General features: G+C 39.5%; 1 protein-coding gene across 5 annotated transcripts in view; it reads left to right on the top strand.

The window, feature by feature from the left end:
- MAP7 (microtubule associated protein 7) overlaps positions 1-18,924 on the top strand; it is a 109,348-nt gene extending 90,424 nt beyond the window's left edge. For 4 of the 5 annotated variants that reach the window (XM_071433674.1, XM_071433673.1, XM_071433675.1 and 1 more), the window contains 9 exons: positions 350-630; positions 4,194-4,377; positions 6,119-6,311; positions 7,763-7,864; positions 8,145-8,195; positions 8,292-8,349; positions 10,797-10,926; positions 16,122-16,348; positions 17,087-18,924. In XM_071433674.1, the coding sequence (XP_071289775.1) occupies positions 350-630; positions 4,194-4,377; positions 6,119-6,311; positions 7,763-7,864; positions 8,145-8,195; positions 8,292-8,349; positions 10,797-10,926; positions 16,122-16,348; positions 17,087-17,097 (1,237 nt within the window). In that variant the 3' untranslated portion in view covers positions 17,098-18,924. The remainder of the gene's footprint in view (positions 1-349; positions 631-4,193; positions 4,378-6,118; positions 6,312-7,762; positions 7,865-8,144; positions 8,196-8,291; positions 8,350-10,796; positions 10,927-16,121; positions 16,349-17,086) is intronic. The other variant, XM_071433667.1, reaches the window with a different exon arrangement.
- The last annotated feature ends 1,752 nt before the right edge of the window (positions 18,925-20,676 follow it).

Below are 20,676 nucleotides of genomic sequence, written 5' to 3'. Positions count from 1 at the left end.
GCTCTGATTGTTCTATTAATCAAATGTGAAACAGGGCAAATGTATTTGATGATGTAGATGTTTTCTCTCTGTGAAGAAAGGGAAAGACAGTTCTGCTTTTAAAAAAATCTTGCTACTGTTCTGGAGAAGGGGAAGGGGCAGGAAAATCCTTGGTTTCTTCCTTCCTGGTTGGGCTCAGTGCTCACACACATCTGGAGAGTTGGAGAGAGGCATTTTGCATGAAACCCATTCAGTTGTGCCAGCAGTCCTGCTTGATAGTGAAACAGAGAAGTGGCTTTATTTTTAGCTGCTATGGTTGTAGAAGTGATATATAAGTGGAAACCAGCATTGTCACTCTTTGATTACACAGGCATGCGTCAAAGTCTTTGCCTTTTTTGCCTGGCACACCCAAGCAGATAACTTCCCCACCTGGTTCCTCCAAAGTTTCCTCTGCTCAGACACGTCCTCCCTCTCCTGGCAACATCCGGCCAGTCAAAAAAGAGATCAAACCAGAAGGTGAGAAGAAAAGACCAGAAAAGGAGGCTGAAAAGGCCAATGAGGTGAGGACAGAAGAGAGTAAAGGAACTTCAGCAGGTGCTGGAGAGCCCACAAGTCAGGAGCAGCTCACTGTCCAAGCACAGCTAACTCAAGGTAAGGAGACATCCTACTTTAGGATAAGGAATGTTTTATATTTTTCCTTCCCATTCTCTGAAATTATGTAGCTTTCAGTATTTTTCTGTCAAAGGTTAGTCTGAATTCTTCACAACACTCCTATTGATGTATGTTCATGATGAGAAAATTGTAGGCAGGTCGAAGCCCTCATTCTTCTAAGTCAAAACAACATGCCAAGTTGCCTCACGCAGCATAGCTTCACAAGCTTTTTCTCTGCCCTTTTGGACAGGAATTTTGTCCTCCATATCATAACATAGCTTATTTACAAGCTGTTGAAGTAGAATAATAATGGTCTGAAGATGGTACAGGAAGCCACCACATAAGGTGTGTGAGCAGTGAGAATGTCCTGCTCTGCTAGACACAGTACACTTGTGCTGGTAACACTGCTAGCTTGTATATAATATTGAAAAAGAACCATATCACAGGAGAGATTAGCAGAATATAGTGGAATGCAAAGAAGAGTAAGGAGAAGAGTAAAAAGGAATAGGGAGAATTTTTAAGGGAAAATGAGTTATTAAAAATAGTTAACCAGTGAACAAGAAACCCACACCAAACCCTACCAGCCTTGAAAAGTAGCAATGCAGAAAAGAATGTACACAAAAAAAAGACTGTAAAGTGTACAAAGGGCAAAAGGTAAATCTGAAAATTAAAAAATATAGGTTTCTTCTAGCAGACAATTTAGTTCATTCTAAATATGGCATAAACAATCTCTTGCAGATGAGATAGAAAGTCCAGTGTGGCCACTGGGATACAGAAGTTGGGTTAGTTATGATTCTGAAATTAAAATTCATAGACTTCCCTGTAGTTATCTTTCAGATAACAGTTTTAAGTATTAGTAAGCTTGCATTCAACTGCAGCAGGTATAGTTTGGGGTTGTTCTGTGAAGAAAACCTCACCTGAATTGATTTCTTGTGTTTTATTAAGTCCCGTTACAGTAGTTCCTGTCTGATACCCAGGTCCTACTACAGAAGGTGCAACCCCACAAAAAGGGTGAATGGATGTATCTGTTCGCCACGGGCATGCAAAGGAGATTTAATCCCTATCTTTTGCCTGTTTCCTTTTGAGGAGAAAACTTCCTTTTAAGACCATTTCAGAGATAGCACTGAGATAACTTTGCAAGTGTTTACAAGTTGTAGCTCTCCAGTACAAGGTGCCGACCAGAAAAACCATCATGCTTGTTTGACTGTTTAGTTCAGGAGAAAGAGAGGCTCCACTTCTTTGCAGCGTCTGTCAACATTTGAATTTGTGACAAGATCTCTTAGTATTGAAACATGTGTGTTTCAAGATGTGTTTATGTGTGATAAAGGTATTCAAACTCAAGCAGTTTGTATTCACATCAAAGAATACAAACAAAGATATAAAGTGGAGACAAATGAAAGAGAAGGGTACTATAGTCAAAGCAGGGAGCAGCCCTTCAAATTGAATGTGTTTTCCCAAAGCCAGAGGAGGTGGTGGTTGGGACCAGAGATGAAGACCTCAAGCAAAACATTTTACATGTGAGGTTATAGGATGGCTTTGTACTGCCAATGGAGGCCCCAGCTACCAAAACTGAGTCACTGGTTGAATTCAAGAATCTAGAGAGGTGCAAGTACAGCATTTGGGGCTAGAGGAGTGTTGCTGATTCTCCTGGGACTGTGTTGCAGGTGAGTGCAGCTCATTCCCTACAGGTAACACACTCGCCTTTCACTGGTCTGGCTCAGCTGCCTGCTGGCTCTGTGTTCACAGGAGCCAGGAGGTCAGCAGGTAGCAATTGCTGATGAAGCTGTTCAAGCTTTTGCAGGCAAATCTCATACACAACTTTACTAATGCCACTGAAGCTTTAAAGGTCTTTTGGGTGTTATCTGTTCTGACAGCAGGGCAGGTGTGCATTAAGCTGCTTGTTATGCTGCCAACTTCAGCGCCTGGGGCAAGAAGCGAGCTCCAAGCAGCACAAAGCTGTGCTCCCTTCAAAGCAACAGCCCTGCTTTGGCCCATGTTAGTAAATTAGAAAGGGCTGAGGTACAGGAACTCTGTCATTTATACTGTTTACAATTACAAAGGCTCTCTGGTATGTTTCTGATCCAGGCTGTAATTGCAGCCTCTCATTTTCTTACCTTCTGTCCCCAAGGCTACTAAGAGCATGGCTCTAAATGGCTCCCAAGATTCAGAGTGATCAAATTGCTTACCTTTTTATATTTCAACATCCCAGAATTTTCTAAGTTCCCAGCTACATCTTGGAGGTTAGCCCAGCTCGGGACTGTTCCCTGGGGTTGGGCTGAATACCTGTTTTGTTAATGTGAGAGAATAGTGCTCCATTGCACTAGGGCTAAACTGTGCCAGCTCACCTCAAGGCTAGAGAACAGGCACTGGCACTCTTTGAATTACTGGTGTAGAAGTATCATTTAAATTCATGGTCAAAGCTCTGAAGCAGTTATAGAAAGACCTCTGTAGTTTTTAGCTGATAGAAGAGGAGAGGAGAGGTCAACAGATGGGAATTCAGCACAGAAAACAAATTAATTTGTTTGTTTACATGATGAGGTATAGGAAGGGGGGAATCGGGGAGGAGACCCCCCTTTAGAAGTTGTTAGGTTAGGAAAATTGCCACATCTCAGTGTATGGTTAGAAATGCACATTTATAATCATCTGCTTGCTGCTCTTTATGACTTATTTTACATATATATTACTGGGTCAGAATCTAATTTCATTGACAGTTCAAGTCTTCCCTCTCCATGTTTGCCTGCATTACCAGATGGAATTACTCTGGGAATGCTTCCTAACATTAGCTTGTGTGTTGGTAATGGTCCCTGGTGTCTAGAGAAAAGGTGATAAGTCACTCTGTACCTGTGCTAGATAATGCCAGGCAAACTTACAGAAATATGAAAAAAACCTATGAAAACTATATGAAAAAGTAACATCTTCTCTGCCACATGGACAAAGCTGGCCCTGAATAAAGAGTTGATATGAAGGCATTACTGAAATTTGAACACAAGCCACAGTTCACCAATAGTGGCAACATTTAAAAAGCTGTGTCCCATGAGTTGCCTCAGATTGGAGCAGCTGCAAAACTGATGATAGCTGGTGTCCTACCATTGGTGAAGATCACATCAGGCAGTTGATGTTTGAGATCACCAAGTCACCAAAAGTGACTATCACCAAAAATTCTGGATCTGATCTTCAGAAGTGGATGATCATACAGAAGAAAATATAATTTCACAATGTTTTATTTCTGCTCTTCAAACAGAATTGGGCAAACTTAAGTAATGCGATGGTAGGGACTTTCTAAGTCAGCATAACTCCTGTTCAGCACCTGTCAGCATTCGTTCTGACGGAAAATTTGACTTACATTTTCAGCTGCAATGCTTTCACATACCCTGCAAAACCAAACTTCCCTGAAGGTATGTGACCCTCTGGCATCTAGAAACATCTTCCTCCTCTGAATCATTTAAAAAAACACATAATCTTGAAAACACTTTGCAGTGCATTTACAAGTATTTTTTGTTCAAGGGAGTGACATCTTGGCTACTGTGTCTGTGCAAACTCATTTTCTTTCCCATTTGTTTCAGCAGCCAGCCCATCCCTACCTCCTGCCCCGCCAACTCCTTCTCCAGCCCCAGCACTGCCCAAGCCCTCTGCAGGTACAACTGACCCCGAAGAAGCAACAAGGCTGCTGACTGAAAAGAGGCGCCTTGCCCGTGAGCAGCGGGAACGGGAGGAGCAGGAAAGGAGGGAGAGAGAAGAGCTTGAAAGGTAATTCTAGGCCTCTGCAGCAGAGAAGCATGTAGACGTTTGTAGCAGCTTGTTGTGTGTATTCTGCTGCCACATTGTTACATGTGAAGCACAGCACTGAAGTGCAGAAGGCACAAGTTCCTCCCCAAAACCATATTTTGCTGTTGGGTTTTTCAGTTGGTGGTGGTACCTAAGCAGATGTGTAAGGTTAAAACTTTTTCTAAGTAGAGCTTTAAAATAAGTCAGGAGGAGAGAGTAGATCCTTGCAGTTGTGATTTGTTTTTTTCCTCAGAGATTAACTAAGCTGTACTTTTTTATTCTGGCTAGAGAACTCTGCACGGCTGTTTTCAACTTTGTGATCATCTTTGAGTTGTAAGATCTCTGTTGTGGGTGGTGCTTTAGGTGTGACTTAGACCTCTTTGTTTTCTTGTTTAAAATAAAGACACCCCCAACACCCTCCCAGAAGTTTTGGAGGGTAATTAATGTTACATCTCACTTTCTAATAGCAAATGAGTAGCCCATCAGAATACTCACGACTCTGGCTACAAGTTGTGTTTTTTTGGAGGGCTGCCATGCCTCTGGAATTTGTTGGATTTCTTAAACCACTTTGCTAATAGGAACAAGGCAGAACTAGTTAAAATAGCCTGGCTTTCCAAAAGGCTCACAACACTGACTCTCTCAAAAAGAGTTTTAAAGAAAAAAAGCTGCTGTGGCGTAAGAGTAATACAGTGAATAAATACTAAGTCAGAAAGATCAAAAATAAAAAGTAAAGATAATCAGCTTTCACAGTGAAAGGAGTTTTCAGTGTCTGTGCAGTGCCTTCATAAAAGAACTTGAAAGGAGTTGAGGCCAGTGAGATGATGTTGGTCTCCAGTGAGATAAGTCAGTTGTGAACAGGTTGAGACATATCTTACAAAATGGAAGCTGAATTGCTGTACTAATAAGCATAAAGGAATGTAGGAATAGGAAATAATCCTAACTTAACTACTGGTGTTGGTCTCTGGGTGAATTATTTCTGAGGGAAGAGATCTTGTTTGGAGTTGAATATGTGAAACATATTCAGGAACAAATTAAAATGTCATTCTGAATGACCCCAAGATAATTCTACGTTTTGAATGTTGAGTTTATTTTTTCTTTACAATTGTAAAATTAGTAAAACTAGAAAAATAAGTGCAGACAGACATCAAGGAAGATCACAAGCACAAAGTAGTTCCCATATAAAAATCTACTAAGCAGGTGAGGATTCTTCAGCTGGGAAGGTATGCTAAAAAGTCCTAAATAATTTGGGAAATGTCAAAGGTGAAGGGAAAAGTCACTCGCTTCATAACACAAGGATATGAGGAGCCATTAGTAAGGTTGGGAGGAAACCTTCAAAAATTGGCAGAATTAGATACTTTTTTAAATCAAGGAATCATTGCCATGAAGTGAGATGGGTGACAAAAATGCATACTTTTAAAAATATGATTATAGCAGAAAGGAGTGTTTTGCAGAATTTATTAATCAAAGATACTATTTCTGACTCAGAAAGTATGCAAGTCATCAATTAGGCAGAGATATGCAGGAAAAGTATTGGTGTTGAATTGCAAAGTTTTTTATATTCCATAGGGCTTCATGTTTGGCCCCTATGGGAAGCAGAACAGAATAGGACAGCAGTGCACCCTTTATCAAGGTGGGACAGCAGTGCTGGATCAGGAACCTGGTCATTTGGCTTTTCTCCCTACTTTTATTACCTGTTTTTCTTATGCTTATTTAATGATTGCAGACAAAAGAAAGAGGAGTTGTCACAGAGGATAGCTGAAGAAAGAGCTCGCCGAGAGGAGGAGGAAGCTCGCAGACAAGAAGCAGAAAAACAAAGGAAGGATGCAGAGGAGCGGGAAAAGGAGGAACGGCTGCGCCGCCAGGCAGAAGAGAGAGAGCAGAAGGAGAAAGAAGAGATGGAGCGTGTTCAGAGACAAGTATGCTTCCCTCTTGGAATTTCTGGGCCAGTCTAGCTGGCAGCAAAGTGGATGTAGCAGCACTTCCCTTCCTAAATTAGAGCAATATCTACAATTTAAATGCTATCTGAAAAGTGTTGGGACAGAGTTCATTCCATAGAGTAGTTCAAAGAGTAGTGATCTTTCTACTTGACAGAAACATGTGGCAGGGAGTTGAGTTTTGGGGGTTTTTTCCCCTCTCTTCCTTTTCAATGTATTTTGAACAAATCCTTTCTTATTCCTCATAAATTAGGATGAAAAGATCAATATAGTTGTGTTGGGGAATTTTGACAAATGCTGTTATACCAGAGAATTCTTTGTCCCGAGTTATAGCAAGTCCAGTTCTAAAGATAACTACTCACTGTGTTGAATTCTAATCCTATGTCAAATACTGCTTTTGTGTGGGGCTGGTGGGAAGGGGTAGATTTAATCAAACCAAGGAGAACCTTTATCTTGTCCAGTACTCCAGAAATCAGTCAAAAGACATAATAAATGAAAATTAAGTTTTTCAAGTGCTTTCATTTTTGATGGGCATAATGTTGGTTTACTGACTTCAGGAGAGGCTGTGGTAAGCATTCTGGATAGGATTCTTCTCTTCTCACATGTCCTCTTACTTCTTGCATGGGCTTTATTCTTCCACAATCCAACACTTCAATTTGCCTTGTAGACACGAGGTTTTTCTTCTGATGTATAAATGTATGCTTCTGATAATAAATGTTTAAAGGACTGTGTTAGTGGATATGGCTGAGAAATTCCATTCTTCTTTTCCAGAAGATTTGTGCTACTTTCTTTGAAATGTTAAACTGAGGTTTAACTCAATTTAGCCCTCAAAGATAGAACACGGCCAAGGCTTTTTTGGATGTTAGAGATGCAAAAAATTATCTATTGTAGTAGTTCCATCATATAATAGTGTCCCAGTCAAGGAGCAAGGCCCCTCTACAGTATACTCCAGGCAAATTTTGCATTTCATTAAAAGAGCAGAAATGGAAAGTTTGTGCAAATGGGCCTGTGGCTGTTTGCCCTTGATCCTGTTAAACAGTTACTCTGTTGGCCAAACAAAACATTCTGCTGCACTTGTTTTACTCTCAGAAATATCCACCACACAAAATATGGATCTCTCTAATACTTTCCTGGCTGCTGTTTTAAGGCTGAAGGCTAGAAAATTTATTCCTTTTTTGTCATCTGCTGTGTTCTTGAACAGGCACAGAACCAAACATAATGTCCATTGTTTAGTTATTCTCTCTTAATACTATGCAAAACATGGAAATTAATCAAGAAATGCGCAGTTCCATCTGAAAAGATTTTTGGTGACTTGTAAACCCCAAAAGTGTGTTTTCAGGGTGTTGTAGACAGACATAATTAGATACAGAGTATAAAACTTGTCATTCCTCACTTATTTTTCCTCGCTTCTTTTTCTTTTACCACCAACACAGAAAGAAGAGGAAGCTCGCCTGCGGGAAGAGGCTGAGAGGATTCGATTAGAACGTGAAAAGCATTTCCAAAGAGAAGAGCAAGAGCGCTTGGAAAGGAAGAAGGTAACTCAGTCCATGCAGAGAAACTGTGATTGGTTGTGCCTTAGCAGTCTGTTTCCACCTGAGCAGTAGGAAGTAAATGATGTAAATGTGCTCTCAGAAAGGCTGCAGTCCTCATTGGCCTGATGTGACAATGAAGGGAATATTGCCAACAGTAATAAATAATTCATTTTTTTGCAATAAACAGATACAGCTGATAAATGACAAGCAGTTGTGGTTTGGGAGAAAGATATTCAAATTAATGCCACCAAACATTATTTTTCTCCTTTACATTTCATTGTAGAGGCTTGAGGAGATCATGAAGAGAACTAGGCGTGTAGAAGCTGTAGATAAGGTCAGTGCTGCTACTTAACATGTGTAAATGTTGAACACGTTTCTGTTTTTTTCCCTAGTGCCATTCTTAATTTACAAAACTGTGCTTCCTTTGTAGAAATCCAATGACCAGCAAAATGGACATATATCAAAGGCAAATATTACTGGAGAAGCAGGTATTGTGTTTAACTGTGCCCTGAGCACGACAGGTGAATAAATGCCTACTGAGCACAATGATTTGAGAAACAGTTCTGAAACTTGGCACACTAACTGCAGTAATAAAAACTATGAGAGGAATATAGATGAAATCTTAGCAGACATTAATTATTTAGGCTTTCTGTGTAGGTAGTTAGCCATTACTAAATGAGTCCAATGTTTTAGCAACTTTGTCACATTGGTGTTTAGCAAAAGGAATTTTCTTAATAAGTTTAATTACTTATATAGTGAAAAGAAATTCTTTTGTGGTTTGAATCACAAAATAAACTGATTTTACATTTTGTTTTTTATATTATTTCAGATGTGATTGTTGCAGATTTACTCCACTTTCTTAAAAAAAAAAAACAAACTATTTCTTGTTAGTCATTAAAACAAAGCATTTATTGTTCTAAATATCTCCCTGTGACTTCTTTCTTCCACACCTGCTGCCTTATTCACTTGGTCTTTATTTCTTTTTTTGACAAAATTGAGCTGATATAAAAGCTTAGTCTTGTCACACCCACACTCTTATGCTTTCCTTCTACTCCATTCCCTCTGTTTCTTTTTAGGTAATCTTACATAGAATATATTTTTTTTCCTTTATTATATACTTATAATAAAGGAAGAAAAATAAAATGTAGCTTATATTCAACAATCACCAGGTCTGAATTAGCAGTGTTTAAAGATACTGAAGTCAAGCTATCAAATGGCTTGTCCTATTGTAGCATAACATATTAAATGACATTAATCTTTTTCTCCTTTGTATTTGGGTTGAGTAACAGGGAAGACAGCAGCACTGACTAATGGATGACTTTTTTTCTTGATTTTTAAAGTGAACACTCTAATTAGTACTGTCAGGAAGCCTTTTTTACATAGATTTCATTACCTGTGTTTCTTTGTTTACATATTATCTCAGGGGAAAAAGGTTTGTGAGCTACTGATACAGGACTCATCTGGGATGCCATCTTTGTCTTTGGGCACTGTTAAGGTGTTATAAACCATTTAAAGAATTCCTGAAACTATAAAGGCTTCCACAACCATTGGCTAGTGCTTTCCCTCTAGAGACAGACAAAAAGTAGTCTTCTATCAGTTTCCTAAGGCAGAGGAAACTTCGGATCTCCATTTCCCCAGGCCCAAGGGAAGGCCAGAGTCCTTGAATGACTGAATAAAAAGAAAACTGCTCTCAGCCTCAGGGCTGCTCTACTGTTTGACTTTGCATTTTCTATATGTACCATTGAGTTAAAGGTATATGCCAGCCACATGAATTTGCCTGACTCTCCACAAACAATTTGTTTTTAAATTTTTTTCTTAAGTCTTACTGTTTGCCAAAACCTGAGGAGACATACATGGGAATGGGCAAATCACACAATGAAAAAAAATCCATCAGCTTTTAGTCATTTGTTTGGCCTCTGCTTCAAAAATATGAGATTGTTCCACATTTCTGTTTTTTCTGCTTTTTCCTTCTAAATGTTAAAGCAAAAGTATTTTCCTGTTATTCAATTTGTAGAAGCACAGAAACCTCTATTTCTAGTATCTTCCATATAAAAACTGGCCAAAGGTCACACTAAGACATTCAGTATAAAAGTCTTTACCCAGACATTTGGAGTACTCTGAAATTGAGCAGCTGAAGGAGGGGCTTACCCAACGAGGTTTTGGGTAATGTAGATAAATGTGTCCAAGCCTATGAATACTGAATTGTCCTTGCAATTACTGTGGCAGATGTTAGCAGGGTGGGGTGCAGTTGCTTCCTCTTACTGACCTGAATATGAATAGAGGGACTCTAAATACAATGCAGAAGGCTGTAGTTGTACTTTAAAAGAAAGCCACAAGGCAGGCCAGAAACATGTATTACGTGGTCTTGGCATGAGGGACAGGGATAATCTCATTTTATGTTGCTCTCTGCAATGTTTTGTAGTAATCATTTGGTACTTATTGAAAGAAGTGTCCTTCCCAATGGAGATTTTTTTTCTTCATTTCCTTTTCCTTTTCAGTTCCATCCAGTCACTGGAATCAAGAAATACCAGTGTATGGAATTAGTAATATCCAAGTTTTGCTCTATTCCATTCTCTATTGCTACTTGAAAAGTGCCAGCATAGCATTCTATCAGATATCAGCCTCTTTTGCCCACTGGCTTATATGTTGGAATTGTGCATATGATTGTAAAATGTTTATTCTTGTTCACAATGCTATGGCTTTGAAATCTGGCTTTCTGACATTTACTTTGGACCTGAAACAGTGTTTGTATGCCCAAAAAGCTGACAAAGGAGATGGAATTGGGTAAAGGGGTGGGGAGGGGTGTGCGAACCCTCTATTTTTTTAAAACTGTAACTCGCCGTGGCTGTGCTGGCTTTTGTAGAAAATATTTTCCCCCAGTCTACAGGGTAGATGCTGCTGCTTGGTTTAATGCAACCCTGTTTTCTGTGCCCAGTCGCAGGCAGCCCTGCATGTCCCCCGGAGCCGGCAGCAGGGCCCCAGCTGCAGCACGCAGAGGTGCCAGCCCCGCACAACGGGACCGCGGCCGCCAGCCCTCCGCACCAGCCCCCCGGGAGCGTGGACAGGTAAAACGCTGCCCGCTGTCACCGGGGAGCCCTGGCTGGGGGAGAGGGCTGCTAGAACAATAAATCATAGGCAGATCCATGAGTTTGTTAATTAAAAAAGAAGCAACTGTTCAGTCTGCCTTGTTTCCTGGTTTTCATCCTTTCCTCTGTTAAGGAAAGAACTTTGTCATATTTCAAGGAATAGTAACTGATTTTTGCTAAATGATAGGGAAGAATTTTTTACAAAATAGAACGTGTTCTTTGCAGCATTTGGAACAATGTGTTTGGCAGCAAACACGTTGTTACATTTATTGAAACTTAATGGAAAGGGAATTTTTTTCTGTTTCTTTCCCTGAATTAAGCTTCATAAAGCCCACTCTGGGCTTGCACTGCTTTTCTTAATTCAAATAATGAATACTGTGGTTTCAGCCTAGATGTTTTGATTTCTAAACTGCTTGAAGTATTAGCAAGTGGTGTTGTACATATGTCCTTTGTGTGAGATACAAGATTAGTCACTTTGGTTATGCATTTTAAAAAAACACCTTTGTTCCTCATACAGAGTATTGGAGGAGGCAGATATTATACATTGCGAGCTCTCTGTAGCCATGAAGCAAGCCACTCAGACTTTGAGAAATTGTTGAAAAGCTTGAAACCTGAGTATTGAACTGAGTGACATCTGTTACATAAGCATGAGCTGTCAGTTATTTTAGTTTTAGTGATGCAGAAAGCCAAATAATCTCGCAGTCCTTTCATGTTTTATGTAGGTAGTGCCAGAATATGCATGGAAAAACTTGAATATGGGAAGCCATTGTGCAGTCTGTAATGGACAGTATGCTTCAGGGTGTGATTGGCACTAATTGAAGGAGGAATTTGCCCTTTCTCGATCCCTCCATATGCCTGGGGGATCTTAGCCTGCTGTCATGCTGACAAGGATGCTCCTGCTGAGGAAGTTCTGTCAGTGACACTGAGGTGCATTGGATGAGCTGCACAGAGCTGCCTCATAATTGTCTTGGGCAGCTATTAAAATGTTAATCACTCCCAGCCTTACAAGCACCTTGATGTTTGAAATATAAAATGTGCCACCCTAATGAGTGCTGTCCTGTACCATTATAATCGGCGTGGAAGGAACCTCAGAATGACCACAGTGAAGAATGAATAAATGAGATTGAGGAACACTGACAAAAGTAGGAAGCACATGTGAGGTTGTGGAAGGGAAAACTGGCATGCCAGGTTGGAATGTGTCTTCTTCAGAGGTATGTCCACAGTGACTGGGAAGGTGAAGCCTGAAGCACTTGGTAGTGTCCCACAGATTTTTGTCACATGGTAAAAGCCACAGGTGCCAACACCACTGCTACTGTGTCTTGTGTGCTGTGGTTGTCTGGCATCCAGATACACCTGACATGGTAGCACACACAGGGGCAGTGGGTGCAGGTTGTCTCCTGAGTGAGCACCTCATTTTGGCCCTCAGCAAGATTTGTCTTTTGTCTGAAAAATACTTCTTCATGTTTTAAGGACAAGAGTGCTGAGGTTTCTGACCAGAAGTTAAAAAGGTGTTACCTGGGGGATTTGTGTCATGTGCTTGTGTGGGTGAGAGGATGGAGTGATGCAGAACCCTACAGAAGCCTAATCCATAGCCCACTTACAGATTTTTTGTTTATACTCCATTCCCTAATTCTTTGCCCAAGATAGATCATGCCTGCTACTTCTTAGAAAAAGTTATTTCATTACAGTGGTTTATGTTGACAGCACTTTCCTTATGGTACTTACTCTGTAATTCTTCTTTTCTGTGCTGTTTTCTACAAACACTTGCAATGCAGTGCTAACACCTCAGTGAGTGCAGTTCACCTCACGTGTCTCCATGCTGGGTGCATGGAGCTGGGTCTGGGCAGGTTAGATAACCAGTTTTTAGAAATATACAGTTGGTCTGTGTGATTGCCTTCATATCTTGTCCTGGAAAAGAAAGCTCCTCATTACTGGCCGGTTTCAGTGCTGTTGTCTCAGTGGATTAAAAATAAGCACCATTTATTTAAATAATCCAGAAGTCTGGAATACATTTTGCTGTTAATGTCTATCTATGTCTCCTCTGCAAAAATCCTCTCAATAAATGGGGTGACTGACATTTTCCTTTTATATCAGAAGTAACAGCTGTGAAAATAGTGTTTTTCAAAGGCCTGCAAATCTGTATTTTTTTTTTCCTATTCAGTGTTGATTTCTGATGAATGATCGGAAGCAGATATACTGAATTCTGGCTTTCTTTATTTTTTAGTCTCTTCAAATTCTAATTTCAGGCTGTGTCTACATAGAGTTTTGGCTAAAATTATCTACAACAGATATAATTTTCAGTAATTTTAAATTTTTGTTTAAAGTTTCAGTTCCAGTTTCTTTAATTAAACTGGTACCTCTTTTCCCAACATCCTCCAGTCTGTCTTGTTAATAATGATGTGTCCAGGTCAAGATGTGAAGCTGCAGAGATACTTTTCAGCTGCCATGGAGATGTCCTTCAGATGCTTGCAAGACTGTTATGTTTGGAAATGCATTCTCAACAACTTAGGCAACTTTTTTTTCCTCTATTACATAAGTGTCTTGCTACACGCACACTTATGGAATATGTTAGAATGCCAAAATTATCCAGTTCTTTCTGCAACATTGTATGCCTGAAAAGGATATCTCTGGTGTTGCATTAGACACTTAGACAACATTAAGAATGTAACATAAAACAGTAAGAACAGCTGTAGCAGGTCAAAAACCTTTTCTGTTTTTTTTGTGTTCTTTGTTTTAATGGCCTGTAGCACAATGTAGAGGGGGGAAAAAAAGGTAATTACCAGGAGATCCTCTGGCCAATGAAGGGTTGCTAAGCATTGTGGTCCAAATGCAACCGTAGGCTCAAGTACTCCCTAAGCTGCTAATTACCAGAAGCTGAAGGGCAAACCAATCTCCTAGGAATTCATCTAATCTCCTTTGGAGCTTGTGGCCTCTAAGATGTCCACTGGAAATTAATTCCACTCTTCTATTTCCCTTGTTTAGTCTAAATTTGCTCCTCCAGTCCTTAGGTGGATCAAGCAGCATAGATTCTAGAAGATTTTATACCACAAAATTTAGAATCTTTATAGTTCTGATTTCCTTTTTTGTACCCCCTTTGTGATTGTAGACTCCTCTGTCTCAAAAGACATCATTCAAGTCTGAACGAATTATGCTCTAACTCCATGTGTAATACTGGCAGTGCCATGGCACATAAATATAAACTATGAAGAAATATAAACTTATTTATTCACTAAGTCAGCTGATAAATTGGGTAGAAAAATTCTGTTTGCAGAAGCAAAAGGGTTCTTCATTGCTCTAATACTTGTTGAACTACTGTGCTGTTTAATTTGTATGAATGAGCAGTTGCTCTCTTTCCACCTCTTTCTAACCCATTCATCAAACTTGGCTTGTTATCCTAGTTCTGATATGGCTATTGGCAGTATATGGAGATATAGTAAATAACAGGATACCTTCTAGTGCATAATGAACTAATGACCATACATGACAGAGCAGCTTTTAATAGTCCTAAAGCATTTCACAGATTGTGGTCCTCCTCTTACACATGTGGGTCTCTGGCACAAAAGGGTGGCACCAAGCAGGTGTGCCTGCTCTCAAACTCAGTGCAGTGAAACATATTTTTCACTTTGAAATTTGCCCAGCATATCCACAGATGAAAAAAAGGGGAGTGCCTTTCTGAAAAAGAACTGGTGATGGTTTGAAAAACTGGGAAGGCTTCATATGAACACCAGCATGTGATTCTCACAGGAAATCTGAGCTTTGGATAAAAAAGCACTGCCACTTTCAAAAGAGCAATGATTGTTTTTTGTCTCTTGGGGAATACTGTAAAACAATTCTTTAATTGTTTGTGCAAAGTTGTACAAAGAAACTGGCAAATGAAAATATACTGTCTGCCAATTACAAGCAGGTTTCTTTTTAAGACTAGTAAATGTGCTGTCAGAAAATAAGCCTGTGAAGCCAAGCTGCCTTCTGAGAAATGGCCTGAGGAAATTGGTAGCCAAGTTTCAATCTAGGAAAATTGCATCTGTGCCTTTGTGGCCAAAACATTTCTAAACAACCTGAATAGTTGCAATGGGCCCCAAACAGGGAATAGGTATCCAGGATTGCCAGGATCTAACTGTTTGAGGGCTTTGGGAAGAACCTGTGAAAGACCACAAGATTTTTGAGTATTTGTTGAGTACTTACTCTTGCCTGAGGAGCTTATGGTCCCATTACTGTCATCCTGTTCACTGACATAGCACCTTAGTTTCTCCTCTCTGGCAGGATAGGACATGCCATCTGCAGAGTCAGAAGGATTTGACGATGCAGCACCTAATAAAGGGGTTGGGAGGGGAGGCCCAAGGCTGCGAGACGTGAGCAGTATCATCTGGGGACAGTACATGTAAATGCAGAGTGTCTGTGCTTGTGCTGCTCTGGATGGGGGAGATGTGCAGGAGCTCGCTCATAAGGTACCTTTGTCACATGGAAGATGGAAAACAAAAGTCCAGATTGACAAGGGGTTCTGGGAGAGGGCTCTTTTGGCTTGGATGTGATCAACAGGAGAAGTGTGGAGCTGGGTAGTGCCTTGGAAATGGCCTCTAAGATCTTTTATGAGAGAAGGGAATGAAAGGAGCACTATATTGAAAAGGGAGTTTTTTCTCTGGATAAGTGGCATATAGAAGAAGCTGCTCCAAAACTGGTGGCAGAAGGTGATCCAAGAAATAATAAAAATAACAGTGATTATCCAAGGGCGATTACATTGATTTGCAATAAGAGGAAGGGTACAACAAAGGTTATGAGATCTGAAAAAGATGTTAGGAGCTGTAAATTGCATTATGTGGGTGGTTCCAGGTAGTGGTGGTGCTGCAGAGATTTCCTTACTGATTCCCATTGCAGTTGCTTCCTTATTGATTCCCATTGCAGTTGCTTCTCAGACTGCAGTGTCCACCCTGTAGTTCTGGCTATCATGTAACCAAAGGCAACTACTATCCCACGGGTTTGAGGGAAGGAATACCAAGTACTTGGCTGCAAAACCATTGTTTCCTACTGTGGTAGAAGCATAGTTTTCTTTTCACTGGCTAAAAGAATGCTTGGGATTGATGCAGACTTCTCTTCCATTTGTACTATTGCTTTGAGGATGACTAAACTTCTGTTCTAGATAAAGTACCTAAGGAAAAAATGCTATGTTTCTCTTTCAGCAATCTCAATCCAGAGGAGAATGCAAATGAAAATGGAATGTCTATGCAGAATGATAATTTTGAAGAGATCATGAACCTGCCTATTGGTTCTAAACCATCCCGGCTGGATGCTATGAACAATGATGGAAGCAACAGTCCCGAAATTCCTTTGAATCCAATTCTAGCCTTTGAAGATAAGGGCACTCTTTTGCCTCAGGTAGATAGTGTTCAAACACATCAAACAGCAGGTAGGTTTGCTGTTGTTCACTAACACTTGTAATTTGTTGTAATTGAGAGAAGTCTCTGAGCTATCAATCAGCTTATATTGATAAGCTTATTCATTTAGGGATTTTTGAACTCTATTTTTTTAATATTTAAACTCTGTTTAAATTTTAAACAAATTTAATTTGTTTAAATTCTAAACAAATCAATACAAAGAGCACATCTCTTTGTAAAGCTATGCATGCCGGGCACATACAGATGCAGTGCAATGGTGGTGAGGCCTTATCCTTTCCTGGATGAGGGCTTCTCACATATGCTTTACTTTGTGCCCTTTGAAGTTGCTTGGAAAGGTTTGCCCTGTGTTTTCAAGCAGAAGTGATAGGTGACAGCTGCTGTTCTGATTTTATGATCAGCAGCTGGGTTCCAGTTTTGCAATTGCAGTGCTTGACATGCAGATGCAGAAGGGGAGTAACTACTTCTTAAAAACTACTTTTTGAAATTCTGGATATGCTTTCCTCATCAAGTTCTTGCAGGCATCAAGGGATGGTTTCCAGGACACTGGGTTTTTCTGAATTACATCATAACTTTGCAAGAATGCTAGGTAAACAAATACTGATTTAGCAAATTAAATTGGATAGCACTGTATTTTTCTCTGGCCTAAAAATGTAAGGAAAATCATCTCACATTAAAATAATTGCATAAGCACCTAACATTTTGAAGAAAGAATTGCCACTCTGACCTGTCATGTTTACCTTCTGTTTTAGAAGTGATCTGATTGTTTCTTCTGAAGAACCAAAGGTGATATGAGCATCTCTGCAGTCAGTGGAGTTTCTTCCATGCTATGAAGGAGTGTTTTATTTTTTCTCTCCAGTTTTTTAAAGATTTATTGAATATCTTTTTTGGAAGGACTTTAGTAAAACCAGCAGAAGAAATGAGGGGAATAGACTTGGATCACCATTCTAATAGCTTTCATCACTAGAAAAATCATGCTTCATGTGCGTTACTTAATATGGCTATTTCCAACAAGCTTTTTTTGTTAGTAAATGAATATTTCTGCATTCCTTAAGACACAAGACACTGGAATCTGAAAGTAACGGGCTGATTTGGGTGGTGGGACTGATTCTTTTTTGTTTTTAAAAAAGGTGGGTGTTGGTTTAAAAGGCATAATTGTAAAATTGGCAAAGAATCTTTTACACTTTATGGTTCTAATACTTGAAAAATAAATGCCTCATTGCTCTACAAGTAGAGTTAATGGGGTGTTTTATTTAAACCTGTTGGTTTAAATGTTATTGCAGAGAACTCTAATTATGGGGGCGAACTATAGGCTTCTGTATCAGGTTCTTGTAAATGTAATTCCTACAGGGACATTCTGTAAATTGAGACGTCACTATGATCTTCTCACATTTTCTCTAAAAACACAAAACAAGAAAGGTTTTAAAATGTGAAAATTTGAAAGCATTATTTTTTCATAGACAAGAGGATAACCTATTGTTCTCCTAGATTATGTATTTATGAATTTTGCTCAGTACAGAAATAAATCATTTGATTGAATAAATTAGACAAATGTGGCAAAAAAGATACTGCAAACTTGATTTTTTTAGTTACATCCATGTTCACAATACTATAAAAGATGTGTATGCATATGTGCACACATGCATGCACACACATACAAGGAAATATCTTGTTCTGAGTCCTGTAAATTGCTGCTGTTCCCAATGATGGAAGACTTTTCCTTTGCCTTATCAGACTTTTGAAGACTGTGTGAAACCTGGGATATTTGAGTTTTGGATGATGATGCAGGTTCAGGGATTTTTGGGGTTTGCTCGTTTCAGAGCAAATGGAAAATGGTCATTGTGCTTTTTTATGTAGTGTGTGGTTTTTATAAAGCAGTGCAGCTTGAGTGATAAGGGGAGCGATGCAGGTTGCTTTCTCTTTAGTTTGATGCTGATTTCTACTGTCATTCATTGTTCCATCCCACACTTTTGGTTGCTGTTGTGCAGAACTGTAAAACCTTGCACGTTTTTGTGCTTTGCTAAACAATGCTGTTGGAGGCAGAGCTTGCTCTGGGTGTTTGCGTTTGCAGCATCGCCAAAGGCTTGAGGCATTGCTCTCTGAATCAGTGAGAAGATCCTTGGGTAGGGAAAATGGAGGTTCATGGGCTCTCAGCTCCTGCTAACAGAGAATTTTCCATTAAGATTCCTGCACTTGCCTCTGGTGAGCACTGAGCGAGGCCTCTAGGAAGCTGTGCAGAAAGTCTGTGCTAGCAGAAGAGATCCTCTGAGACAAAAGCCGAAGGAGTTTTGAAGAAATTTCTGCTGCTGCTGAGTGTTCATCTTATAGAGGAGATGGGACAAAAGCAATGGAAATAAAATGAAAGAGACTTCATCTGCCAGAATATTTATGGAAGGGAAAAAATAGCCATTCAGTCAGAGTGCTTTCAATAGTAACTTGTGACACAGTAAAATGAATTGGGTTCCTTTCTTGCTTTCTTTAGTTTTCCATGTACATAGCCACAATATTTTGAAGTGTCCAAAATATGTAGTTTTTCTTTAAAACTATATATAGCATGTAAGTACCAAATAAAACTTGTTTGAAATATTTATTTCTACTTATATTTTCATTTTCTCGCATAATTGAAGCAAAAGTCAATCTCTGATAGAAAACTCTTCTTGCTACTCATGGTCTGCTTAAAATTTTGCTTCAGATTTTCTCTAATTTCTTTACTAGAAATCAATACAGAGTCACTTGCAACAAGAAGGAGAGCAATGAAATAGGCAGTTACATTTAGCTTCAGTTTTAAGTCTTAGGATTCATTTAGGATCGGGTTTAAATTGTGTTGATCTTGAGCTATTTAGGATTGGTTAGAAATTATGCTGGTCTATTTTTGGGGAGACTTCAGCACATTTGCTTCACTGTTTGTGGAAAAATGGGCTGGCTTTATTTCTCACATTTACTTTTTTTGCTTTGATTTTTTTTTAGAAGGGCTGGATTAAAAACAGTTTGTCATTACAGTCAATCCAGGTTTGCTTCAAATGAGAGCAACTATTTCCTGTTTCAAGGGTACGACATACAATATAAAAACAAGGGAATTGAGAGTAGATGTATGAAATTTTAAAAAAGGATTTAATATTGAATTTTTAAATCTTTTGGTTAAGCCTCTTTTAATGCAGGGAAAACAGTTTCTCTTCTGTTTAGTGTTGGTTTTGACAATAAAATATTGGGAGGAAGGCCAGCTCCTCTGCCTGCTATTGCAACTGGTTGTGTTTGTACCATGAGGGGCAAGGTGGAACTGCTCTGTGAGGTGGAAGTAGCAGGTGCAGACAGCTGTTCTGAGGGTTGGGAGCAGCAGCCTTCCCCAGCAGAGAGCTGTGTGCTCTGGGAAGGCTCAGCTCTGTGCTCCCATCTCCCCAGCACAGCATCGATGCTCACAGGGACGATGCTCTGTGAGTTATTTCAGGACATCACAAAACCTCCATTGCTCACCATTAGCTCTGTTTGCTTCATGTCTTTTATCTCCTCATTCCTGATGAAGAATCCTTTGTTATTTGTTAGCTTTCTTGCTAAGACACTGAAATAATGTTTGAGATTACCTAAGAATACAGATACAGGACACTAATATCTAATATCACTACTTAATATTACACTGCTTCTTTTTGGAAACTGATCTAAAATCACCCACAGAGGTGGTTTACAGTATGAGGTGTTTTTGTTCCCAGGTGTGTCATTCAGCCAGTCCTTTGTTTTAGAAAGTCCACCTGCCCAAGGCTGAGCACATGGTTTGTCACGAGATTTCAAAATGGAATTCCTGTCATGGATGAGTATTGAAAATGCCATATTGCTTTATCCAAAGTTTCTGTCTACCCTGCAATTTCATAAGGCCTTTTTACTGCACTGAGTGTGGTTTTGGTTGGTTTTACTTTTTTTGCTTGTTTGTTTTTGCTTTGTTTTTTTGGGTTTTTGGTTGGTTTTTTTTTGGAGGGGAGGTGCATTGTTGTGTTCTGTTTTTTCCCAAACAGTACCATTGGAAAGAACTTGCAGATATTAAAAGAAATAATTATCAAAAATGCCTCCCTCAAGCACCAAAGTTAAATTCAGAGATTTGAGCCACAATAAAATGGAACACTGAGCTCTTAACTGATGGAATAACTTTTTTAAACTATTTTTTTAATCTCACTTTTATAGCATGTTTGTACCCAGTGTCAGCTCTAAAGCTCTACGTGCACATAAGAGCTATGAGATGGTCAGAAGTGCCATGAAAGACAGTGTGCTGCTTTTGGCTGGGGTAGAGTTAATTTTCTTCACAGTAGCTCAAAGGGGGCCATGTTTGGGTTTGTGCTGAACACAAGGTTGGTTA

Source organism: Agelaius tricolor, unplaced genomic scaffold (genome assembly GCF_023055355.1).
Source record: "Agelaius tricolor isolate 1412-34295 unplaced genomic scaffold, bAgeTri1.0.p SCAF_1, whole genome shotgun sequence".
NCBI lineage: Eukaryota > Metazoa > Chordata > Aves > Passeriformes > Icteridae > Agelaius > Agelaius tricolor.
The sequence above is the reverse complement of the archived record's forward strand: the minus strand, read 5'-3'. Positions and strand labels throughout refer to the sequence as shown.